The following is a 9,499-nucleotide window of genomic DNA, read 5'->3' on the forward strand; positions in this document are numbered from 1 at the left end:
CTGAACTCTAGAACGGCCCAGGCCCTGTGTTTTCCCTGCTATCCTTATCTTTAGTAACTGACAGAGGACCACAGATCTCCATTAGATTGTGGTTCCAGCTTCTAAGCTTTATCAGTACCCCCTCAGGACAGCCTCCTAGTGCAGAGAGCCTAGAGCCAACTAGAGCCTTGATCAAACACGGCTATTACCATGGGATCAATAAGATAAACCAGAGTTAAAACTCAACAACCAGTGTTGCCACATTGGGACACATTAGTATGTCTGTTGTGTGTTTGGTCATTATAGGACATAGCCCATTATATGGAGAGCTGTTTGATATATTAAATCAGTGAGATTTTTAAGAACATATTGAGTGTTGTATTTCTTCAGGTGTTCCAGTCTAAAGACGTCCCGGAGAAGTCGACCACGCCTGAAGAGTTCATCCGCATGACCAAGGGCATCACCACGGCAACAGCCAAAGCAGTGGCGGCTGGGAACTCTGCACGACAGGAGGATGTGATCTCCACAGCTAACCTGAGTCGCAAGGCCATCTTCGACATGCTGACCACATGCAAGGTTCTGATCAATACTCCTTACTAGGGAAGATGCCCCCTACCTTCTGTCCCCTACCCTCCTATCCTGTATACTTATACCCTGACCAGCACGGCCATTTTCAACATGCTGACTATATGCAAGGTTGTGATCATCCCTAGGCCCTAAACCGTGTGGATGTTAGAGGAAGAATACATATTGATATTACTTCTCATCTCATCAATACTGACCACCTGGAAAGTGGAACATCTGACTCCTAACACTGTGTGTCTGTGTCTCTCAGCAAGCAGCTTACCACCAGGAGGTGAACAAGGACGTACGGAGCAGAGCACTGCTCTACGGGACAGAGTGCACCACAGGTTACATTGACCTACTGGAGCATGTGCTGCTGGTAGGTTGGGTGGGTGTGTCTGTGATTTGAGAATAGAGTAATAGTGATGATGGGGATGTTTTCCTCAACCACCTCTACTCTGTGTGTATCTCCAGGTCCTCCAGGGGCCTACAGCAGAGCAGAAGCAGCAGCTGGTGTTCTACTCTAAACGTGTTGCTGGGGCTGTTACTGAACTCATCCAGACTGCTGAGGCCATGAAAGGTGAGAGGAGACACTTCACTGAACTACTGTACGCCTGGTTCATGATATAGGACAGTAATGATCATTTAGCAGATATACTGTATGTATCCAGAGTGTTCTATTAACAGTCTGTTCCTGCCTTCTTTGCCACAGATGGAGGTAAGTTAAGATGTAACCAGTTGTGATTCAGGGCCGACCGTTGAATTGTCCCTCTTTACAGGCCCGTTAGTCTAACAATATCCCCATTCATCCATCATGCTCTTCATTTTAGTTTCCTTCTCACCATAAAGACATTGTGAAATGCTCATCACCATGTCCATTGCAGTGTGGATGCTCTTCATTTGCGTATTTAATGTCACTGATAAGATGATTGCGATTCAATCTTAAACACACTTAATTTGCTGTGCATGCCGTGTCATGTGGCATTTGTTCTGTCTCTGTGGTCTTCATATTGTGAGGCATGCTCTGCTGTGTGTGTGGTAACTCACTGTGTGTGTGTTTCAGGCACAGAGTGGGTGGACCCAGAGGACCCCACAGTGATAGCAGAGACGGAGCTGTTGGGGGCGGCAGCGTCCATCGAAGCAGCAGCTAAGAAACTGGAGCAGCTGAAACCCAGAGCCAAGCCCAAGGTAGGAGACTACACCACCCACAACGCACCTCACAAGCCACATGGGTATTTTTAACCCCCAATTTCTACACTAATAACATAAATGGGATGCATAAGTTGGAGCAAGAATGACAATCCTGTCAGTAATTTTGTCCTGGTGCTTGTCTCTTTTGTTGTTTGTCATTATGTGGCTGTCTGTTTAGAGACAGTCTCTCATCAGTTTTGACACTAAGATTCTGTGGTGTTCAGTCGCCGTGAGTCAGTGTTAGATCCATAGGGTGATGCTCTATTCACTATTTGAATGTCTAATACTTGTATTGTCTCTCCTCACATACAGTGAAAGTAGTGGCAACCTCTCTGTCTCTGGATTTATTCATGTTTGTACGCCTGTATGTATGTACTTTGGTATGTCTACCAGTCTATCAGTCTGTCTGTAGCTGATATCATGTACATTGTTCAGGAGGAACCTCCTACTCTATTCTGACCTTCTGCTCACCGCTCCCTCCTCTCTCCCTCCTTCACTCTGTTCCTCTTTCAATCCCTTTCTCCCTCCCCTTCCTGCTGTCTGTTTCTAACCCTTCTGTTCCTCCCTCCTCCTTCCTTCTCACTCCTTCTCCCCCTTCTCTCTCTCTCCCCCTCTTTCTCCCTCTCTCCCCTTCACTCTTTTTCCTTCAATCTCCCTCTCTTTCTCCCTCCCCTTCACTCTTTTCCTCTTTCAATCCCTTTCTCCCTCCCCTTCCTGCTGTCTGTTTCTAACCCTTCTGTTCCTCCCTTCCTTCTCACTCACTCCCTCTCTCTCGCTCTCCCTCACTTTCTCTCTCCCTCCCCTTCACTCTTTTCCTCTTTCAATCCCTTTCTCCCCCCCTTCCTGCTGTCTATGTTCCTAACCCTTCTGTTCCTCCCTTCCTTCTCTCTCTCTCTTTCTCTCTCCCCCTCTTTCTTTCACTCTCTCCCTCCTGTCCTGTAGTTCTAGTTGTAACCCATCTGTCCCTATATACTGTAGAAGTACTCCTCTGATCAGAGTATAAACCCTCGAAGCCTTCGCTGCAGGCCTCTGTCTGATATGTTTGATATATTAGGTTGTTATTCAATCCAACTATATATCAAACATATTTCTACAGTGTCCCGCCCTGTCTACAGACTGTGTGTGTGAGGGACTGGTCTAATCTTGGAATGACTTGGCATAGAATAGTTGTAAGTGTTTTGTGTTCTTATTTCGTTTAGTTTGCCCCAAATAACAGATGTTACTGAGAAGTTTCTGTAGTCACAGTCAGGATTTGTAAACAAATCTGTGTCAGTGAACTATTTTGAAATGAACAAATGCCAACATCAAAACCATTACGTTTGCCATGTAATATGATTGCTGCCTATCTTTGTCTCGTCCTGTGAGACGTCTGAGTTGTGACTGTCTCGTCTCCCTCGTCCTGTGAGACGTCTGAGTTGTGACTGTCTCGTCTCCCTCGTCCTGTGAGACGTCTGAGTTGTGACTGTCTCGTCCTGTGAAACGTCTGAGTTGTGACTGTCTCGTCTCCCCTTCAGCAAGCAGATGAAACGCTGGACTTTGAGGAGCAGATCCTGGAAGCAGCTAAGTCCATCGCTGCGGCCACCAGTGCCCTGGTCAAGTCTGCCTCAGCTGCCCAGAGAGAGCTGGTGGCTCAGGGCAAGGTGGGCTCCATTCCAGCTAACGCAGTGGATGATGGTCAGTGGTCCCAGGGTCTCATCTCAGCGGTACGTACACACACCTACACACACAATCTAAATAAAGCCTCCCAATAATGTTTATCAATCCTTTTTTTGGAAGAGCTGGAATGAACACATCACTAATTCTAAGGGATTGCATCTTTGAAATATATATGAACCGTTCTCTCTGTGTTCTCTCCTACAGGCCCGGATGGTAGCAGCAGCCACCAGTAACCTGTGTGAGGCAGCTAATGCCTCGGTCCAGGGCCAAGCCAGCGAGGAGAAGCTGATCTCGTCAGCCAAGCAGGTGGCAGCCTCCACAGCCCAGCTCCTAGTGGCCTGTAAGGTTAAAGCTGACCAGGACTCTGAGGCCATGAGGAGACTGCAGGTACGAGGATGATGAATAACAAATGGCCCCCTGCCTCCTAGGCACTCCTGTAGGTCCTACACGTCTATCTAATTGTTTCAGATCTGGAGGGGTGCCGGGGGAGACGGGGCTCAGTGTAACCCCACAAACACACATCTTGTGATTAGCATTGTGTAATAGTTGTAACATGTTATGTGGTATGATATTGATGGACTGTCCTCCCAAAGGCTGCTGGTAACGCAGTAAAGAGGGCGTCGGACAACCTGGTCCGAGCGGCCCAGAAAGCTACGTTCCACAAGGCAGACGATGACAACGTGGTGGTCAAGACCAAGTTTGTGGGAGGAATCGCTCAGGTGAGACTTCAACGCTCTGGCAGACTCCACAGTGACATGTAGACTGTTCAAACCTGATTTACTCTTGTCAAGCCTTTCAGTTCTATAAGTGGAACAACTCCAAGCATTTATCAGGAGCTGACAGCACTGTACAGTATGTTCTACAGGCTGGTTTGAATCAGGTGTTGTGTAGTAACTGGTGCCTGTTCTATCCTAGTGTTAATTAGCTAGGTGTTGTGTAGTAACTGGCGCCTGTTCTATCCTAGTGTTAATTAGCTAGGTGTTGTGTAGTAACTGGTGCCTGTTCTATCCTAGTGTTAATTAGCTGGGTGTTGTGTAGTAACTGGTGCCTGTTTTATCCTAGTGTTAATTAGCTAGGTGTTGTGTAGTAACTGGTGCCTGTTCTATCCTAGTGTTAATTAGCTGGGTGTTGTGTAGTAACTGGTGCCTGTTCTATCCTAGTGTTAATTAGCAAGGTGTTGTGTAGTAACTGGTGCCTGTTCTATCCTAGTGTTAATTAGCTAGGTGTTGTGTAGTAACTGGCGCCTGTTCTATCCTAGTGTTAATTAGCTAGGTGTTGTGTAGTAACTGGTGCCTGTTCTATCCTAGTGTTAATTAGCTGGGTGTTGTGTAGTAACTGGTGCCTGTTTTATCCTAGTGTTAATTAGCTAGGTGTTGTGTAGTAACTGGTGCCTGTTCTATCCTAGTGTTAATTAGCTGGGTGTTGTGTAGTAACTGGTGCCTGTTTTATCCTAGTGTTAATTAGCTAGGTGTTGTGTAGTAACTGGTGCCTGTTCTATCCTAGTGTTAATTAGCTGGGTGTTGTGGAGTAACTGGTGCCTGTTCTATCCTAGTGTTAATTAGCTAGGTGTTGTGTAGTAACTGGTGCCTGTTCTATCCTAGTGTTAATTAGCTGGGTGTTGTGTAGTAACTGGTGCCTGTTGTATCCTAGTGTTAATTAGCTAGGTGTTGTGTAGTAACTGGCGCCTGTTCTATCCTAGTGTTAATTAGCTAGGTGTTGTGCAGTAACTGGTGCCTGTTCTATCCTAGTGTTAATTAGCTAGGTGTTGTGTAGTAACTGGTGCCTGTTCTATCCTAGTGTTAATTAGCTAGGTGTTGTGTAGTAACTGGTGCCTGTTCTATCCTAGTGTTAATTAGCTAGGTGTTGTGTAGTAACTGGTGCCTGTTCTATCCTAGTGTTAATTAGCTAGGTGTTGTGTAGTAACTGGTGCCTGTTCTATCCTAGTGTTAATTAGCTGGGTGTTGTGTAGTAACTGGCGCCTGTTCTATCCTAGTGTTAATTAGCTAGGTGTTGTGTAGTAACTGGTGCCTGTTCTATCCTAGTGTTAGTTAGCTAGGTGTTGTGTAGTAACTGGCGCCTGTTCTATCCTAGTGTTAATTAGCTAGGTGTTGTGTAGTAACTGGCGCCTGTTCTATCCTAGTGTTAATTAGCTAGGTGTTGTGTAGTAACTGGCGCCTGTTCTATCCTAGTGTTAATTAGCTAGGTGTTGTGTAGTAACTGGCGCCTGATCTATCCTAGTGTTAATTAGCTAGGTGTTGTGTAGTAACTGGCGCCTGTTCTATCCTAGTGTTAATTAGCTAGGTGTTGTGCAGTAACTGGTGCCTGTTCTATCCTAGTGTTAATTAGCTAGGTGTTGTGTAGTAACTGGTGCCTGTTCTATCCTAGTGTTAATTAGCTAGGTGTTGTGTAGTAACTGGTGCCTGTTCTATCCTAGTGTTAATTAGCTGGGTGTTGTGTAGTAACTGGTGCCTGTTCTATCCTAGTGTTAATTAGCTAGGTGTTGTGTAGTAACTGGTGCCTGTTCTATCCTAGTGTTAATTAGCTAGGTGTTGTGTAGTAACTGGCGCCTGTTCTATCCTAGTGTTAATTAGCTAGGTGTTGTGTAGTAACTGGCGCCTGTTCTATCCTAGTGTTAATTAGCTAGGTGTTGTGCAGTAACTGGTGCCTGTTCTATCCTAGTGTTAATTAGCTAGGTGTTGTGTAGTAACTGGTGCCTGTTCTATCCTAGTGTTAATTAGCTGGGTGTTGTGTAGTAACTGGCGCCTGTTGTATCCTGTGTCCAGATCATAGCAGCCCAGGAGGAGATGCTGAGGAAGGAGAGAGAGCTGGAGGAGGCCAGGAAGAAGCTGGCTCAGATCAGACAGCAGCAGTACAAGTTCTTACCCAGTGAACTACGGGAGGACGAGAACTGAGCTATACCCTGCTGCATTGCCATGCTGCCGCTGTGTGTGTGTGTGTGTGTGTGTATTGAGTGAATTTGTACCTGTGCGTCTATATGTAATATGTTACCACACACACGAGCGGTGGCCCAAATTGACTTTCCTAGTGTGCAACAACGTTAAGTTGGCCTTTTAATGTGCCCACTCAACCAGTGGGGTCAAGCCCAGAATGGGACATGGATAGCCACTGTCTACTACACCTGTAGGGGTCTTTAACTACCAGGAGTTGTCTACTACCACTATGACTTGGCTTGTGACGGTCTATTACCCTGCATTACCTGCCAGTTAACCTACACCGGGAAAAAGTATTCTCTAGAAGCAATGGATTTGTAACAGGTGAACAAGCTGAAAAATGTGCATCATAAAAGTTTGAATGTTTTTCTCTATGGAGCTATACTTTTGATGTGATTAGATACTAGTGTTGACATTGAATCTCCAAACTAAGGGGATATTTCTAGGTGTTAGCATGGTCTTAACCTTTTGGCCGGACTTTCTTTCATAAAGGAAGAAGAGTGTGATATGTTAGGTGCATACAGTACATTAGGCATTTACACACACATTGCTATTCATTTCCTTTTTTATGAGACAGGTGAGAAATTATAGCATTTCCTAGATATTACTAGTGTTTGAAATTCCACACTTGGGTGATTTGACACGTATGTCACCTTGTGGTCTATAAATATATATATATCTCCTCCTTGTCAGACAGCAAGTAATTCAGACAGTTGAGGTATTTGGAGCATATTGAAGAATAGCTTATGGATCTTATTTCAGGGAACCATTTTTTGTTGCATTGACCGATCGGCTTGCGTAGACACTTTAAAAAAATCCTTGTTTAGATGTGCTCTTGGCACTGAAGATTGAAATGTGCCTAGTGTTGATAAATGCTTTAAATGTGCGTAAAATTGCTCGAGACCTCTTTTACAACAACCTCTTGTGATGCATTACAATCTAGTACTTTATTATTTCTGTGATTTTGAGGCGAAGTTACTACAGAATAACATTTTTAGCAAGTTAAAATACTATGACATTTACAATAAGCTTAGTTAGTCTCATCCCTTCCACTACTACAGATCTCGTAGCCCTGCATAACCTGGACTGTGGACAGTCAGTTAACTGGCTTCCTTCTACTATTCTCATTAGTTTACAGTTGATATTGAGCCATACAGCTAGAACTGATGTTCATTAAGCAATACTATGAATGCGCTGTAGGGGGCAGTGTTGGTGTCCTCTGACATGCAATGTAATGAAATGCCCTCTTGCTTGATCTTTTCAAACCTCAAACACTACAAACACTGCACCTCTGAAAACCGTTCAGATACTGTAAGAAAAAATACTAATGTAGGAAACAACTGCTGGTCTTGAAAATGTATTATGATTTAAGTAGGAGTTTTTTAAAAACATCCAGGCAATCTGAAAATATTCTCATTGATAAAGCGTGATTTCTCTACAACTCATAATGCAATCTGAAATGGACGGCTCTGATATTGTAACACCCCAGACCTCTTGAATGAATGTGAAGCAGTAAATGTTTGTTGACTATACACAATGTACTGTGCTTCTGATGGTTACCCCTGCTGTCTTACACGGGGCAGAGTCCCCCATCCCTCCATAGGGGCCTGTTGGACCACTACAGTGGATCACGTCCTGTTGATGTTCACCTGTTGAATCCGTCTCACTCTAATGGTGCTTTGTGTACCTGTAGTGGGAAGTGCTACTATTGCACTATATTTACCTTCTGTTTGCCAGGCTTGTGTTCATTATGCACCGAAAGGAGGAAATCGGAGGAGGGATTACCTAGAATTTTCCAATGGAACAACAAAGAAATCCTAATGAACACAACCCAGGTTTGGTTCTAGCGTTTGGTTTTACTAGTTTTATGGACAGTCGGTGAGTGTGAAGTTAGCAAACAAATCATTATTGTGGGGTAAAGGTCTGTCAGATGGGCTTCTGGGTTCTATTATTTTTGTAACAGAAAATGCATCTACACGACGCACTGAATGGTATTGGTATTGTGAACTGCACATAAGGACAATAACCCCTAACAAACTGCAAACGGTCCATGCTAAACATGTTTTACTCCGTATTGATGTGTAACAGTAGGCTCTACAGTTCAAACGCTGGTACAGTTCTGTCAGAGTTCACGCATCTGGTCATTGTAGTATTATGTCATTAGTGCCTTAGTCTCTAGCTCATACAGCGTCTGGTCTGCTTGTGACAACTTATCTAGCTGGATAAAGGAGTGTGGTTGGTATGAATGAGTAGGGCCTTGAGTTGTTCTTGTCATAGCCTATTACCAATACTTTTAGGTCCCATAGAGATGAAAAACACGGCCTCACAGGTACTACGGCGTTGTCCTATAAACTGTACCTCTGTCCCCATCTCTCTGCCTGATGCACCCATGGCCTTGAGGGCAGAGATGAATGTGTCGCTGTGTAAAAAGTACCATCACTATATGTATATGATATATATGAAGACAACACATTTTTGTACTGCATTCCATGGGCATGTATCAAGATGCTTCTGAACTCTATCTATGACAGAATGGAGTCTGTCGTTCGGTTATTGTATGTTACAAGTAAATCATAGGATTCACACACTCCGAACAATAGGTCTGTACTCTGCTGTCTCACAAAAGTTTTATGGATTGACTTTTTTTTTGTTCTCTCTTTTAAGCCACGAGGAATCGTTGTTTTAAGGATAAATGTGATAAGGATATTAAGATGTATAGCTGTCACTGTTAATGTAGTGTGACACATTTCAATGGTAGGGAGAAACTGTTCATACCTGTGTGTTTGTCCCATAATGAATTCAATGATAATTAAAGTGCAGTTCTATAAGAAAGATAGATATAAAGTGACAATGACCTACAGTATGGAAACTATTTATCTGGCCACAAGAAAACAACATATTTTTTGTATTCACTGAAAATAAAGGGTTTCAAAGTAATATGGCCTGCAGAATTGTGTTTTTACCTGGTTTGTTTTTGTTGTCTTGTTGAATACAGGAGTGTGATCATGAATGGAAAGGCTAACATTGTGTCTGATTCCAGCAGCCTTCTCCTAGACTAATCTACATTCTCAGGTTCAGGCCAGCTGGAAATGAAGTCACAGATGACCGAGAAGTTGTTGTTTAAAGATGAGGTGAAAGCCTGTGACAGACTAATGACA

General features: G+C 43.9%; 1 protein-coding gene across 1 annotated transcript in view; it reads left to right on the top strand.

The window, feature by feature from the left end:
• The window catches only part of LOC115117595 (talin-2-like), a 155,010-nt gene extending 145,732 nt beyond the window's left edge, over positions 1–9,278 (top strand). The window contains exons 50-57 of the mRNA XM_065013202.1: positions 370–555; positions 815–922; positions 1,018–1,123; positions 1,607–1,731; positions 3,249–3,437; positions 3,595–3,777; positions 3,984–4,109; positions 6,174–9,278. Coding sequence (XP_064869274.1) covers positions 370–555; positions 815–922; positions 1,018–1,123; positions 1,607–1,731; positions 3,249–3,437; positions 3,595–3,777; positions 3,984–4,109; positions 6,174–6,302 — 1,152 coding nt within the window. The 3' untranslated portion in view covers positions 6,303–9,278. The remainder of the gene's footprint in view (positions 1–369; positions 556–814; positions 923–1,017; positions 1,124–1,606; positions 1,732–3,248; positions 3,438–3,594; positions 3,778–3,983; positions 4,110–6,173) is intronic.
• The last annotated feature ends 221 nt before the right edge of the window (positions 9,279–9,499 follow it).

The sequence above is a fragment of the Oncorhynchus nerka genome, linkage group LG28 (genome assembly GCF_034236695.1).
Source record: "Oncorhynchus nerka isolate Pitt River linkage group LG28, Oner_Uvic_2.0, whole genome shotgun sequence".
In the NCBI taxonomy this organism is placed as follows: Eukaryota; Metazoa; Chordata; class Actinopteri; order Salmoniformes; family Salmonidae; genus Oncorhynchus; species Oncorhynchus nerka.